Source organism: Oryctolagus cuniculus, chromosome 4, assembly GCF_964237555.1.
Source record: "Oryctolagus cuniculus chromosome 4, mOryCun1.1, whole genome shotgun sequence".
Classification (NCBI taxonomy): Eukaryota; Metazoa; Chordata; class Mammalia; order Lagomorpha; family Leporidae; genus Oryctolagus; species Oryctolagus cuniculus.
Window position 1 is genome coordinate 881,361 of NC_091435.1, and position 16,169 is coordinate 897,529.

Consider the following 16,169-nt stretch of genomic DNA (forward strand, 5'->3'; position numbering starts at 1 on the left):
AGAGTCCTCTGGCCATGCTCACCGTGCCATGCCTGCTTGCAGATGGGTCCCAAACTCATCCTGCTGGGACTGCTGGCTCTGGCGAGTTAACACCAGGGGGCGCCCTGCCCTGGCCGAGGGTCTGTCCACATCTCCCAGGCCCCACCCTCCCTCGAGGGTTCTGTAAACCCCAAGATGTGGGGTGAGCGGTGGGGCCCCTGGCCCGGTGGTGCAAGGCAGAGGTGCAGGCACTGCCCCACTCCGTATTCCTGGTGTCTGGCCAGCAGGGGCCCCCTCCACACTGACAGAGCAGCCACACTCGGCACAGGCGAGAGGCGACAGAGGCCAGTGTGACAGATCGCAAACGGGTACTCTGGTGCCTGGGCAAGAACTGGAGTTTTGTAGAAGTGAGAACAGGTGCTTATGCAAGTGAGGGAAGTGGGGGGTGACACCTTACTTCACGTGTGTGACAAAGAACCCAAGCTTCTGCCAACAGCAGGCTGGCAGGCCCGGCGGGGCCTCCTGGGCAGGAATGGTGTGTGGGGGTCTGGGCGCATGGGGCAGAGATGAGCCAGAGCTGGTGGGGGAGGTGCAGGACATTTATTGAACTCTGACCCCTGCAGAGGGGCTTCCTGGAAGACACCCAGGACCCAGGAGTGCCTCCCCGGCTTGTGGTGGCCAGGGCTCCAGCACCCCCGGCCACCCACCTGCTCCTTAGGCCAGGCCCCTCCTTTCCAGGGCCCTCGCTGCCGCAACCCTGATTCTGGCGCGGGTGGAGGTGGAAACGTGGGCCAGCGCCAGGCGTGGAGGGGACCTGACCCACTGAGCAGGAGGGGACCTGCAGGGCAGACAGGCTCACATGGAGGAGGCCAGCTGTGCCAGCAGAGGCGAGGGCAGGGTTGAGGGAGAGCTGCCGAAGCTCAAGCAAATTCAGTCACAGGACAGCGAGGAACAAGGTTTCTAAGCTTCCAGGGGTGTAAAACGACGCGCACCGCATGCCGGCTGGGCAGACTGCGTCATGAGTGTGTCACGGGCAGCCGGGGACAGAGGCTGGAGCTCACAGAGACTGCAGTGGCCTGTGTGTGGCTATCTATGGCGTAGATAACTTTGTGAGTCAAGAACCGCGCTCTATTTATATCTGCAAGGAAGGGCGGACGGGCTGTACAAGTGCGCGAGCCGCGGAGGCTCTGGCTTGCGCAGGGACACGGGGCAGAGGATGCTGAGCTGGTTAGAGCGCGCCCATCCCGGTGACCTCAGACGTCAGCCTGGAACAGACAGAGGCAAAAGGGGAGACGCGTCACAGCCCTCTCACTGGCAGCCCAGCGTCCACTTCTGGGAGAGAAGCAGTTCCGGTCTCTGTTCAAGGGCCCTGAGCCAGAGAGCACAGGGCGGTGGGGTGGGTGCCAATGAGGAAGGGGCCTGGGAACCTGGCAAGCTTGTCACCATGCGATACACCCGAGGGACTTGGGACCCTCCAGGTTCTGGAACGTCAGCTCAGCCTGTGGGGACGCACCAGCCCGCCAGACTCACTCCCCTGATCTGAGAAGCACCCTGCGCTTGTCAGGGACGTGACCGTGACATGGGTTAAGGCCTTGTGGGCCCTCTGCTCAGTTCACTGGGGTCTCCCTGATCCCCGTCCCCAGATTCATTGCAGATCTGCAAACAGCAAGTCCTCCCTTGGCCCCCTGAGGCAGGACAGCCACAGAAGTAGAAAGAGGGACAAGCTGGCACCGGATCTCGGAGGGAGCCCTGCGGGGTGCTGGGTGGGAGGAGAGGCGGGAAAGGGCAGAGCTGGGGTGGGGCTGGCTGTCCTCCCCACACAACCTCTCCCCCAGTTAACGTGGCTGCCAGGAGCTCAGGCATGGCCTCATGGGGAGAACAGGGACAGGGGCCACATGGCCCACGAGGGCTGCAGCCCCGCTAGGGGTTGCGACGTGAGGACATCCTTGGAGGAGCACAGGGAGTCTGTGTGGCTTCCCTCTGCCCCTGGGTGCGTGTCGCAGGCCCAGCTGACAGGGAGCTCAGTGCCGTCACACTGCCCGCTCAGCTCTGCCTAGGACGGAGGAATGCAGAGGGTCTGTGGGGCTGTGCACTGTCGTAGCTCCTTCACCTGCTGCGGGTGAGGAATATGAGGGTGGAGCACCAGGTCTTCCTGACCCTCCCCTGTGGACAAGAATCAGACTGCTGGGTTCTGTGCCTGCAAGAGCCACACTCCAGGAACTCATGCTGGGCCTGCAGGTGACAACGCCGGGGTATGGTCTGACTTCCTGTCCGCCCTGGGGCCCTTGGGGAGAATGGGGTGGCCCTCTGTGTGGACATGGTCTCTACCACATCCTGACGCCAGTGTCCAGCCAGAAAGGAGAGGGCACTGGGTGCAAGGCCGAGCATGGCCCAGGGTCCCACCTGCTATAATTCTGTCCAAGCCAAGGACAGCAAGCCCCCTCGGGTCCCTGAGGCTGGGACGGTGCCCCTCACCTGGCGTTGATGAGATATTGGGCAAGGCTGATGTTGGCTGGGGTCCCCGTGATGGTGATCTGACGCTCTGATGACCCTTCAGTGGCGTTGGCAATTTTGATCTGAGCTCCAGACATCTGGCGAATTTCATTGATTTTTGTCCCTTGGCGTCCAATTATGCAGCCTATTAGCTGGAAAAAAGGATGACGGCAATTTCCTAGAGAGGAGCCCACCACAGCCCCTGCCAAACGCGGAGAGCCCCTGGGCAGCCTCGGTCTCCACCCTGCCTGGAGGGCAGGGTATCTGCGGGAGCGACGTGTGCCTCTGCTCGGCACCCTCCCATAAGGAGTCACCAGACTGGGACAGGGCCACTTCACACTGTCTTCCTCTGTGGGGCGCCTTCCTGGCTGCATCCCCTGGGAGAGGACTCCATCGCAACGCCTGCTGAAGCGTGTCTGAAGCCAGAGCAGAGCAGAGATGAGCTTGGCTGGAATCTGGAGGACATGTCAGGTCTGCTTTGCTTCCCACCTGTGGCCTCTGGTCAAGATGGCCACCAAGGCCAAGGGCCCTCTCTGAAGCAGCTGAGCGGTGTGATAGGACCACCTGGGTTCAGGGGAAGCCTGGAGGCCAAGGCCGTCTCTGTGGCAGCAGCTGCAGGGGCATGGCTGGTATCCCCTGGTTTTCATGTCTGACAGGATAGTCCCTGGTGCACGGAGAGGGAACCGTCTCAGTCTGCTTCCAACTCTACCTGCTATGCAGTGCTGGCCAAGGTCCTTGGGACCATGGCGGAATGGAGGGTCAGCAGCATGCCTCTGCTCTTAAGGCAGTGAGATGCCAGGCGCAGGGGTGGGCTGGGCAATGAGCCTAGGCGAGCAGGGAAACCCACTTCCAAAGGCAAACAACTTTGAGCCCGCATAGTGAGCAACATGAGTGCCGCAGGAAGCAGCCCTTGTCCCGTGGAGGCCTGCAGGGTCTCTACTCCCCCTGAGGCCACCTCTGCTAGCTACCTAGGTGAGCACCAGCTGTCTCACCACACCACCATCTGCAAACACACGGAGGACGCCCTGCTGGAGAACTCGGCTGCTCAGCTTCCCCTGGGTGCACCTCGGGCCCCTCCCACACTTTCCTAGGCCCCAACACAGCTCAGCTCTAGAGGCCTGGCCCACCCTTCCCTGTGTGTGCCTCCAGGTCTTGGGTTCCGAGTGTGGCAGGGAGGTGGCTTCCAACCCTGCACAGGGCCACATTCACCTGTCTGGCTGTCCCCTTCCCTCTTGCACAGACATGCTGAGGGCTCACCTCCCACCCGGCTGGGCAAGAAGACCCAGCATGCGTTCCTGGAGATGCCTGCTGTCAGGCCCCAGTGTCCACTGCCTCACGGAAGCCTGCAGCCTGCTCACCCTTTCAGAGGTCCTGGGAGGACCTGACCCCTCCCCACGGTCACCCAGAAAGGACCTGACCTCTCCCAAAGGTCACCCAGGCTAGGACCTGACCTCTCCATGGTCACCCAGAAAGGACCTGACCACCATGGTCACCCAGGAAGGACCTGACCTCCCCACAGACCCAGGAAGGACCTGACCTCCCATGGTCACCCAGGCTAGGACTTGACCCCTCCCCAAGGTCATCCAGGCTAGGACCTACCCCTCCCCATGGTCACCCAGGAAGGACCTGACCTCTCCCCATGGTCACCCAGGCTAGGACCTGACCCCTCCCCACGGTCACCCAGGCTAGGACTTGACCCCTCCCCAAGGTCATCCAGGCTAGGACCTACCCCTCCCCATGGTCCCAGGCTAGGACCTGACCCCTCCCCACGGTCACCCAGAAAGGACCTGACCCTTCCCCACGGTCACCCAGGAAGGACCTGACCCCTCCCCATGGTCACCCAGGCTAGGACCTGACTCCTCCCCATGGTCACCCAGGAAGGACCTGACCACCCATGGTCACCCAGGCTAGGACCTGACCCCTCCCCACGGTCACCCAGGCTAGGACCTGACCCCTCCCCATGGTCACCCAGGCTAGGACCTGACCCCTCCCTATGGTCACCCAGGCTAGGACCTGACCTCTCCATGGTCACCCAGAAAGGACCTGACCCCTCAAAAGGTCACCCAGGCTAGGACCTGACCTCCCATGGTCACCCAGGCTAGGACTTGACCCCTCCCCACAGTCACCCAGGCTAGGACCTGATCCCTCCCCAAGGTCATCCAGGCTAGGACCTGACTCCTCCCCATGGTCACCCAGGAAGGACCTGACCACCCATGGTCACCCAGGCTAGGACCTGACCCCTCCCCACGGTCACCCAGGCTAGGACCTGACCCCTCCCCATGGTCACCCAGGCTAGGACCTGACCCCTCCCCACGGTCACCCAGGCTAGGACTTGACCCCTCCCCAAGGTCATCCAGGCTAGGACCTACCCCTCCCCATGGTCCCAGGCTAGGACCTGACCCCTCCCCACGGTCACCCAGAAAGGACCTGACCCTTCCCCACGGTCACCCAGGAAGGACCTGACCTCTCCCCATGGTCACCCAGGCTAGGACCTGACTCCTCCCCATGGTCACCCAGGAAGGACCTGACCACCCATGGTCACCCAGGCTAGGACCTGACTCCTCCCCATGGTCACACAGGTTAGGACCTGACCTCTCCCCATGGTCACCCAGGCTAGGACCTGACCCCTCCCCATGGTCACCCACGCTAGGACCTGACCCCTCAAAAGGTCACCCAGGCTAGGACCTACCCCTCCCCATAGTCACCCAGGCTAGGACCTGACCCCTCCCCACGGTCACCCAGGCTAGGACCTGACCCCTCCCCATGGTCACCCAGGCTAGGACCTGACCCCTCCCCACGGTCACCCAGGAAGGACCTGACCCCTCCCCACGGTCACCCATGCTAGGACCTGACCCCTCTCAATGGTCACCCAGGCTAGGACCTGACTCCTCCCCATGGTCACCCAGGAAGGACCTGACCCCTCCCCACAGTCACCCACGCTAGGACCTGACCTCCCCACGGTCACCCAGGCTAGGACCTGACCCCTCCCCACGGTCACCCAGGCTAGGACCTGACCCCTCCCCATGGTCACCCAGGCTAGGGCCTGACCCCTCCCCATGGTCACCCAGGAAGGACCTGACCCCTCCCCACAGTCACCCAGGCTAGGACCTGACCCCTCCCCATGGTCACCCCGGCTCTTGTGTTTTTGCTCTAGCATGGCCCCCTCTCACGCCCAGCGCTCCTCCCACAGCTAGGCGTGGCTCAGTCCTGGGGTTCACACCTCAGGGTCCCCGCTGCTCCGTGCCTCTGCCCTAAGCATTCCCAGGGCCTGTGGGGTCACGTGTTGCTCCGGACACAGCAGGTGAGCACTGCCCGGCCGTCAGAGAGGGATGTGAGCAGTGGTGGGTACCGCCCCGCCTCAGCTTGGCCTGACAGCTCAGTGTGGGTGACGAGGCTTCTGGAGCTGGGCCGTGCTACCTGGTCCTACCTGGACCTGCTGACCTCAGCCCAAGATTGCTCTCCTCTTACCCTGACTGCTCCTGTCACAAATTTAAAGAAAAATAATGGAAACATTCTGAAATATCATGGCCCCTCTTAACTAAATGTCAGAGCCAACTCCCAAAGCGATGACGGCGACACCTGCTATCCAACTCTGTCCCTCAAGGGTCATGTGATTCTGCTGTCCTTCCCAGCAGAAGGCTCTGGATGGTTCTGCAGCTGCACGGGGAGGGCGTGCCCGAGCTTGGCAGGCGGACGCTCGGTGTCCAGGACGGAACACGGGGCAAACTGCCCTCAGAGGCCATGTGGCCCGGAGCCGGCTCTGAAGCAGGACCTCCAGTGGTGACTCTGGCAGCGTGCAGCAACGACGTGGAGCCCACACCACCCTCGGTCTCTCAGGCTGGGATAATCCAAAGGTTTGGGTAACTGTCCTTCCTCCTGACCAGACCCCTACCTCGCCCAGGGAGCACTGAGTGTGTGGAGGGGCGCTGGTAAGGTCACAGGTATACCTGAGGCACGAACAGGCGCAGGGGTGCCAGAGATAGGGATCCAGCCAGACCTGCGACAGCCAAACAATTCCAAGTCTATGGAACCAGCTCACAGAGAGTCCCAAACCACCAGAGGGCCAGGGCCCTGGGCAGGACTGTGGCTCCCTCCAGGGGTTCCTAGGCCATCCTGCTTTTCAGGGTCTGACCCTGATTCAGGGCAGGGCCTCTGAGACTGCATGGTTCTCAACCCAATGCCGGCATCTGACTTCTGATTAAACCCTGAAGTCCCCACCAACGCCTTCCTTATTTATCAAAGCAACACAAAGGAAGGAGGGAAGAGATTGAACAGTGGGGTTGGGGTCACGAGGGCCTCACTGAGCTCAGGGTGGCCCTGCCCATGCCTAGGGACGGGGTACATGCAGGGGCATACTCACATCATTGGGAATGGTGAGCTCGTGAGTGCTGGCCGGGGGGCTGGCATCCAGACCTGGGCACACCAAGGGGACATGGTTAGGCAGCAGGAAGGCTGTCATGGTCACACCCCAGCACCGGGCCCATATTCCCCTGGGCTGGGCTAGGTAGGGCTGAAGGGCTGACCTGAGGGTAGAGGTCAGCAAAGCCCACAGGCACAGTCCCGTGGGTTCTCGGACCCAGACTGCAACTTGACCTCTCGAGCCCCAAGTTCTCTTAAAAGAAGGAGAAGAATGCCAAGCAGGGTGAAATTTCACTGCATTGTTTGGTCGCATGATGATTTCACTCCTGTCATGGTCCTAGAATCTCTCTCGACACTTTGAGAAGGTGCTGTGGCCAACCCCAGCTAGGGGACAGGCAGCCCAGTGTCTCAGGCCTCTGTGGCACCCGGGGCACAGGCCATGCTGGTCACCCTGACCCGGAGTGCCCAATCTCCTTGCTCTCGGAGGACCCCGCGGGCTCAGAGCTCCACTCTCTCCATCCCCACCCAGACCGGAGCATGCCGGCTCCTCTGTGTTCTCAGCCAGCCCAGCTGGAGGCCTCAGCCCAGGGCACAGAGTGGCTGCCTTGCACTCCGTTTCTGACCTAACTCAGGCCCATGTGCAGTTCTTCCAGTCTGAGGCAAGGAGCCCTGCCAGGCACGGGGAGACTGCATTTCTCTGCAGAGACCTGTCTTAGGCTGCAGAACGGAGACAGGTCTCACTTATCACCAAGTTTTCACCTCTACAGACCTCAGCAGGTCAAGCATAAGGCCTGCTTGTGCTCTGAATGGTGAGAGCAGAGCGCACAGCTGCGAGCCGGCCGGCGAGCCGCAGAGCAGGGCAGGGTGAGAGCCCACCTCCCGGGTGCTGCTCCAGCCGGCCGGCGAGCCGCAGAGCAGGGCAGGGTGAGAGCCCACTTCCCGGGTGCTGCTGGAGCTGGCCGGCAAGCCGCAGAGCAGGGCAGGGCGGGAGTCCACCTCCCGGGTGCTGCTCCAGCTGGCTGGCGAGCCGCAGAGCAAGGCAGGGCGAGAGCCCACCTCCCGGGTACTGCTCCATGCTAGCACTCCCATGTCCTCCACAAGAGGCAGCTCGAGCCTCTGAGGCCAGAGCTGAGTCCTACTCTCCCCTCCCCAGGCCAGATCCTGGAGCCCCTGGGCTCTGCACCGCTTCCAACCATCTCAGGTCTTCAGAATAGCCCAGAACCCTTAGCCCTTCTGCCACCCTACACGCCTCCTTTCCCTTGGTCCATTCAATCTCCACACATCCCAGAGCCCCCCACCTCCACCCCAGCACACCTCTGATGCCTCCACAGCTCCAGCGAGTCTCACTCCCTCCTGGTGCCCCTCACTGTCCCCAGCTCCAAGGTCCAGCCTCTACCCTTCTCCTCCCTGGCCCAGGTGGGCGAGGTGTCCTGTTCACATGTGCTCACAATCTCTCTCCTCTCCCCCTCCCAGCAGCCAGCCAGTCTCTCTGATGGAAAGGTGGGTGGCCAATGTGGCAGGGGTTCAGCTGCAGGTGCCGAATGAGCCAATCTTTCCCATATGCTGTTATTTTTCTTTTGCATATCTACACCTACAGTTTCCGTTCTTTATCTTCTTTTGATAACAATATTTTCAACACAACAAGTATGTGGTTATTGACTATCTATACACATTCCATAAGTGGTGGCATTTAAAATGTCATTTAAGAGATTCCCTCAGTCCTGGCTGAGCCCTGGATAGGAATGGCTGAGTGACGGTGAGGCGAGAGCCAAGTGCGGCATCTGTTGGACTCAGTAGGTTTTGGCTGAGTGGAAGAGGACCAATGCTTTCAGGGGGAAACTAAAATTAAGCCAACAACTTAAAGGCTTCTATTAAAATGTGTTCATTCATCTCAAGACAACGTGGCTCTGTGGTGCGTACTTTTCCTAGGAAGATGGCGCCATTCCCGCACTAGGAGACTCACAGAGCTGCCCGACAGGAAGCTTACCCGTGCTTTGGGGTAGCTCTGACAGCAGCACTCAGAACGGCCAGGCCGGCACCTCTCCTCACTGTCTACCCGCCTTCCCTGCCGCTGCTACTGCACATGTGTGTGTGCTGTTCTCAGAGGCCTTGGCTGGGGAGGGCTGTCACATGGCAGTGTCATCCGGCTCTGTAACCCGGCCCTCTGCACCTGTGGCCCATGTAGGGTGAAGAGGGCACGGTGTGTCCCCCACAGGTCCGGGGACCCACTCAGTCCCAGTCCCAAGCCACAGCTTCTCCATGGTTCCACTCCAAGATAAACAACTGTGTCGCTCCATTCCCTCAGTCCCAGAATCTACGCATCTATGTACCGCCCTGCGACATCCTAGGGACAACCACTAATGCTGACAGGAAGGGTGCAGACGAGTCAGCACAGATGCCTCCTGTTCCTAAGTGTTGGCTCACATCTCCTAGGAAACACGTTTCCAAAAAGCACACACCGTGGCCACTCCCTTGCTCCATGCTCCTATGTGCTGCATTGCCACCAGCACCCATGACAGCACACACGGGGCCTCCCCACATGGGCGCACTTGGGTGCGGCCACCTGGGAGGATGAGGCGGCTGTGCTGTGCGCCAGCTCAGACCCACCACGCAGCTCACGCTGGCAGCTCCACCCATCGCCGTGCTCCTCGGCAGCCGCAGGAGGCTGCCGGCTGCACGCAGACCTGATGCCAGGCCACAGACCCCTGGGATGCAGGCTGAGCGAGGTGCCCCTCCTCCTACCAGGTGGGCCTCCCTGGCCTGCTCTCCTCCATCAGTGCCGTTCTGCTTTACCTGACGACTGGCCCATCAGATTTTGAGCTTCTTCGGAGGAGTGTAAAGGCAGCTTTTCTCCTGGAGAGCAAAGAAGAGACAGGTTTAATGTTTGCCCTCAAGGAGATAAGCCAGGTCCCTTCAACTAGGGAAGCTCAAAATATGACTGGGCACGCAAGGCCGAAGTGTGTGGCCTGCGGGTTCTCACCAGCCAACAGCCCGGGGCGCAGCTCTTACTCTGTGGGAGGCACGCTAGGCCGCTCTGACCGCCTGGGCTGGGGCCTGCTGGTGTCCCCGTGTTCCCGGTGGGGCTGGATGGTGTCCTGAGGTGTGCAGAGCTCCCAAGCAGTGCAGCCTCGCCTGCCCGTCTGAGCTCCGGCTCACCGAGAGGACTCCAGGGCTCGCCGGGTGGGTGTGCTCGGCAGGAAGGGCCCAGGATGGCCTGTGAGTAGCTCAGAGCCCCGCAGAGCAGGTGTGTACCCTTGGAGGGGTGGACATCTCTTCACAAGCAAGGCCACGGCAAGGCCTGCGAGGGAAGAACCAGCCCACACGGGAGACACGGGCCAACCTCCCCCGCCCTGCCTCAGAGCGTGCAGACCTGCTGGCGCTGGCTCTGTGGCATCTGGCACTCACGACAGGAGCTGCACCTGTGCTACTCACTGCACTGAGTCACGACAGTTCAGAAAGAGTCCCCAGGCGAGAAGAGAGGAGGTCAGCAAAGGGCAGCTGGGTACGTACCGGGGAAAGCGGGGTTGGTCTGTCCGAGGGGAGGAAAGGGGGTTTGCTGCATGGCCAGCTGGTGGAGCTTGGTCAACTGCTGGGGGCAGGAGGGACACGAGAGCTAAGAAGGTTATTGTCATCGAGTACAAGTCACACCAAATTAAAATGGCAGTAACAGAACTGTGCACAGATAGAGGGGGCCATGCGGACACATGGCGGACGCCACAGAGCTCAAGGACTTGGCCTGGGGGAAGCAATGGGGCCCAGGCTGCAGACACCATTCCCTCTCCTCGGCTCCCTAGCGGCGCCAGCCAGAACCTGCCATGCCTCCCGCCTCATCAGGTGCACGTGGAGGGCAGGCTGGCCAAGGCTGTGGGCCATGGGGCTCTGAGGAGAAGAGTCTGAGAGCCACAGAGCAAGGCCAGCTGTGCTTCTGAGAGACGAACTCATGCTAGCACCTGTGCAGCGTCCAGAACAAGTCTTGAAAGCCTGGGCCTGCTCCTAGCTTGTGCCAGGCCTGCTCACTTAACTCCCGCAAGGCCTTACTTTAGATGAGGCAGCTGGGGGCTGGGGGCTGAGGCCACATGGCTGCCTTTGAGCCCCCCCGCAACTCGTGTCACATGGGGTCACGGAACCTTAGTGCTGGAGGCCCCTGGGGCGTGTGTGACACACTCAGGCTCACGGGGTGCAGGGCTCCTCTGCAAGCCCCTCACACCTGTGGCCACTGCGATCCGGACAGCCACCCCTTCCTCCATCCCCCAGCACACGCCTCTTCAAGGGGAGGCTCTGAACTGCATTCTCACTGCTTACATAAAAACTGAACACAGAAGAGAAAGTAAGCATGGCAAAGCCAGGCTGCATTTTGGAAGCATAAGGGGCAAGCTGCGTGCTGGAATCCTCCCATCCTTTGGGGCTACTTGGCCAGGGACATTGGGCCTCCTCAGGCCTGGCCCTCTCGAGGGTCGTGTGCCTCCAGAGAGAGCCCAGCACTGCAGGTTTCCCAGGACCGGGGAGGACCCTGGGCGAAGTGCACCCGCAGTACTGTCCTGGAGGCAGCAGAGGGCAGTGCATTCTGGAGAAATAGTTGTTTCCGGTCAGGCAGCTGGACCCAAACATGCCCTCCTCCCTCTGCAGCTGCAAGTGCCACCAACAAGTGCCTGAGCTGGCCCAGGAAAGAGGCTGCAGGTAGGGCACTCAGGGAGCTGAGCTGTCAACCCGAGGGGCCAGCTGTCGACCTCGCCTCCGCGTCTGCCCCCACAGGGAATCTGGACTCTGGACTTGGGAGGCTGTGTCCAGAACACAGCAGCTGCTGTCCAGGAGCCCTCCCAGCTGGGCACACGGGCTGGGGCTTACATGTTGGCCTTCCAGGTACAGGGTGCCCTCCCCTAAGAGCCCCCAGCCAGAGTCAGGATGAATGGCACTTCCCAGCACCCAGTCCTGTAGATGGTGAGGGGGCTGCTCCCCAGCCTGCCCCTCCCCAACAGCATTCAGCCAGCTGGGGTTGGGAGCAAGTCTGGGGTGCTGGTTGGCCAGTGTGGCCCCTTCCTGCTTCCACAGGACAGGGTCCCAGCAGGAGGAGGTAGGGCCTGTGGCCTCCCAGCTGTATCTCCAAGACAGAACGTCTGCTGGGCGAGTGGCTGACAGATACAGCCTGTCTCTCCCCCCTAACGCTCACCATTGCAGAGGTCTCTGCTGCCCTTCCTCCTCCGGAAAAGTCGGGGTGCTTCCCTAAACACAGCCCTTCCCACCTCCCAGGCCTCTCCCCATTCTTGGCTACTTCCTGACCCTGCTCAGGGAGCTCTGGCTACACCTAAGGCTGGGTGAAGTCTACAGGAGCTCAGGTTAGAGGCAGAGTGACCTGGGGTCAGATTTAGCTCTACAAGTCCCCTGAAGAGGTGGTGTTTGACAAGGCTGCCTGGCATGTCAGAGCGCCAGCCGTCCTTCCTGGTAGACAGTGCCCAGTTCCTGCAGTGGCCAGCTTCTGCGTCTGTTCTGGGTACTTGAGTGGATGATACCGGAGTCTCCTGATGTCACTGTCGGCACATCAGCAGGTCACAGGGACAGCAGTGTGCCTTTGGGCCACATACCAAGGCCCCATGACTGAAGAGCAGTAGAGGGAACAGAGCCCTGGGCACCCCAGTGAAGGCTCCCCTCCTGGATGTGAGGTGCATTACAGAAACACAGCAGGCTGCCACGCCCACAAGTCACGTGGGAAAGCCATGGATTCCCACTACAGGGCACTGCACCTGCGGGGCTATGTGTGGGGCTGTGCTCTAACTCACCCACAGGTATTGGCATTGCAGTCCTAGCATGGGGGGAGGAACCTCCAACAAAAGTCATGGCGATGAGCAAAGACCCAGCAGACTGGGCCTAGGGCAGTCAGACTGAGAGGGGCTGCCTACTAACCCTCTGACCCCAGCCGAGTTTCCACACTGCTCTGGTCCCTGACCAGAACCTTCCACCAGGGCCAGACCAGCAGTGAACCTCAGAGGTGTGGGCGTGGTGGGGACAGCTGTAGGCAGTGTGTGTGTCCAGTGTGCACCTGCAGTTGGGCCAGATGCCACTAAATGCTACTATGTCCATCCGCCATGCTGGCCATGCCACCCATGAGGACACAGCCCCCTCCTGTCTGGCCCTGCGTTGGTCAGATGGCAGGAGCAGGGTGAGGTGTGCTGAGGCAAGTTAGCCCTGGGCTCCAGCAGTTTGGGAGTGGGAGCCGGCTGTGGGGGTTCCCAGTGGGCAAGCCGTGTGGACACAGGAACATCTGTGCTAGGCCCACATCAGGTCCCTAGTGGGTAGTGACACACTGTGGAGAGCACCCACTGCAGTCTCCAGGGCTTTCCCAGCCCAAATGTCTGCACCCTGGCTACCTGGATGCTGCTCTGTTCTCTCCATCACCTTCTTCTGGTTACACAGGTGAGGCCCATGTGCCAGAAGTGTGTTAGGTAAAACCACGTCACTCATAAGGTCAGCCCCACTTGGACCCCAAGACACTCGGCGGTGCAGCGCTCCCACAACCATAACCTCTCTTATTTACAGCTTCTCCCTCATCCATCCTCCTGGAGGTCTGTTGACTCCTTTTTCTGTTACTGGTCACTGTGGAATTTTAATCTGCGCATTTAAAGCTTAAATTCAACGTCCTTACTCTCTGGTGGAAAGACACAAGGAGCTGTGGAATGCCTGAGTCCCGCTCACCCTCATCCCAACCTTGTAAGTGCTATTTTTAACCACACAGTTCTGTGAACCCCACAAACAAGCCGCTCTCGAGGCCTCTTACAGTGAACCCCACAAACAAGCTGCCCTAGAGGCCTCTTACAGTGAACCCCACAAACAAGCTGCCCTCGAGGCCTCTTACAGACTTTTCATTTCCGTGCTTACCATTCCCTCTCCCCCCGTCCCAAAGGCACGTTTCCAGCCTCCTCCTGGGGTCGTTTTCTTTTCCTGAAGGGCGTCCACCAGAACTCTGACTGGGCCCTGGCAGCGCCTCCTGAGCGGGGCTCTCTCAGTGACCAGGGTGTTTTTTTTTTTTTTTTTTTGACAGGCAGAGTGGACAGTGAGAGAGAGAGACAGAGAGAAAGGTCTTCCTTTGCCGTTGGTTCACCCTCCAATGGCCGCCGCACTGTGGCCGGCGCACCGTGCTGATCCGATGGCAGGAGCCAGGTGCTTTTCCTGGTCTCCCATGGGGTGCAGGGCCCAAGCACTTGGGCCATCCTCCACTGCACTCCCTGGCCACAGCAGAGAGCTGGCCTGGAAGAGGGGCAACCGGGACAGAATCCGGTGCCCCGACCGGGACTAGAACCCGGTGTGCCGGTGCCGCAGGCGGAGGATTAGCCTAGTGAGCCGCGGCGCCGGTCAAGTGACCAGTTTTTACTACGCCACTGTCTTCTGGCTTCCACTGCTGCTGCTGCTACTTCTTGTTGCGTCATAACACCCCAGCTCTGACTGCTTCCAAGAGTTGACTTCGGTCGTTGGTGTCCTGTCGTTACTTTGATGTGTCTAAGATGAGTTTCTCCTGTTTGGGATTTGTGGGGATTCCCGGCTGTGAGAGCTGATTTCTCTATGCATTCTGGAAAATGCTCAGGGCGTGTCCCCTGCCGAGTTCCTTCTCCATCCCACCTGCCCCTCCGGGGCTGCTTCAGAGGCTTGCTCTTCCCTCTCAGCCTCTTGCCTGGCATTTCTCAGACCCTCCAGAGCAAACAAGGCCCAGGGACTCGCGCACGTGTGGAGTGGGGCTCTGAGGAGGGCAGCTGCAGGAACGGTGTGCTGCCCTCAGCGAGAGGCCTGGACTGGCTCAGCAGAAGACAGCGCTGCTCTGTTTAACCCCCAGGGGAAGGAGGGAGGGAACGGAAAGGTTGAAGTCGTTGAAGTCAAGTGCCGGTTGGGAGGAGTGGGTGCAGTAGCACTGCTCTGGCAGTAGGTGGGGCCCTGGTCACACCTCTCCAAGACCCTAAGCTCCAGGCGCTCCAAGAACAAAAGCTTCAGAGCCAGAGAGGCATGGCCTGGTAGGCAGGTGGCCATGAGATGTGGTGCTGGCCGCTCGTCCCTCGCCCACTCCCACTTCCCACTTCTCCCTCCCGCAGGGCTCTGAACAACGGCAGGGAAAGCCCAGCTGTGCTGGCTTGCTCTGCCAATGCTGGACACCATGGAGGTGCCACACTGCGCACCTGGCGAAGCGGCCTCCTGAGGCTTTCTCTTGCCATGACACGCGTCTCTACAGCTCCCCACAATGTGCCCACTGAAGAGCAGACTTCGTAGTGGACGCTGGTGCGGGCTGTCGTGTGTCACTCAGGTGGCTGGGCCACACCGTTTCCTGTCTCTTTGGAGCCTCTACTTGCTGTGCGTCAGAGGGGTGGTCTGGACAGACACTTCACAGGTGAGCGAGTGCAAAACCCTGGCAAGAGCACAGGTGGCAAGTTCCGTACTGGCCCTGGCAAGCGTCTGTTTGTGTGCTTTCCACAGACCCCTTCAAACGACGGGACGTTGAGGAGGCAGTGGTGTGATGGTTAGAAGGGCAGTAATAGGAACTGTACAGGAGGGTGCAGGTCACTACAGACGGTTCTGGACTTAGAGTAGGTCGACCCACGACTTCTTTTTACTTTACAATGGTGCCAAAAGCCATGCGCATCCAGTAGACACTTTGCATCTGGAAATTCCCCTGGGACTGCAGCACGTGGCACAGTCCTCTCTCTTATCCTGGGCCGCGGCAGGAAACGACCTGGGATCCCGCGGTGGCCTGTGCGTGTGCACGCACCCGGACGTTCAGCAGGTGAGGTGCCGGAAGTGCACTTCTGACGTCGGCTGTCTCTGACCTAACGTGGTCTGTTGGGATAGAACTCCACTGTAAGGGCAGGGCCGACTACCTGTGATCTCTTCCAGAGGAAAACCACTCCTTCCTGGTGTTAACTGGGCTGGTGTAATCGAACCACAGCAACGCTGGCTGAGACAGAACCAGGCCATCCATCTCTTTCCAGAGTCTGTGTGGGCCCCACACGCCTCTGCGTCTGCTCCACGTCCCAGGGATGTGGCCCTGCTTTGCTTCCTTGTTCTGAAGCCCCACTTGACCTGCCTCTGGCAGAACACACAGAGCTATGAGGACAGTTTCCAAGGCTGACCAGCAGTCCTCTGGAGAACTTGCTCCATCAGACCATGATAGACGCTGGCTGCAGGAACGTCTGCCGCAGTGCCCGAAGTCCTTCCTGCTGTCCCTCAGAACCTCGTGCCTCCCCAGATGCCTGAGTCATGAGCACAGAAGCTTCCAAAGAATTCAGGTAAAACAATGCAAACTGGAAGAAAACTGGCAAGGGTGCTAATGACTTACGGAAGGGTAAAGCCACGGAGCCGCTATG

The 16,169-nt window shown here is 60.3% G+C and overlaps 1 protein-coding gene across 21 annotated transcripts in view; it reads right to left on the minus strand.

Moving 5' to 3' along the window:
- Positions 1-564: 564 nt before the first annotated feature.
- Positions 565-16,169, minus strand: part of PCBP3 (poly(rC) binding protein 3) — a 272,594-nt gene continuing 256,989 nt past the window's right edge. For 12 of the 21 annotated variants that reach the window (XM_070071737.1, XM_070071750.1, XM_070071743.1 and 9 more), the window contains 5 exons: positions 10,342-10,420; positions 9,625-9,684; positions 6,833-6,885; positions 2,455-2,624; positions 565-1,244 (listed from right to left, as the gene is read on the minus strand). In XM_070071737.1, the coding sequence (XP_069927838.1) occupies positions 1,208-1,244; positions 2,455-2,624; positions 6,833-6,885; positions 9,625-9,684; positions 10,342-10,420 (399 nt within the window). In that variant the 3' untranslated portion in view covers positions 565-1,207. The other 9 variants (XM_070071746.1, XM_070071734.1, XM_070071748.1 and 6 more) reach the window with 6 other exon arrangements.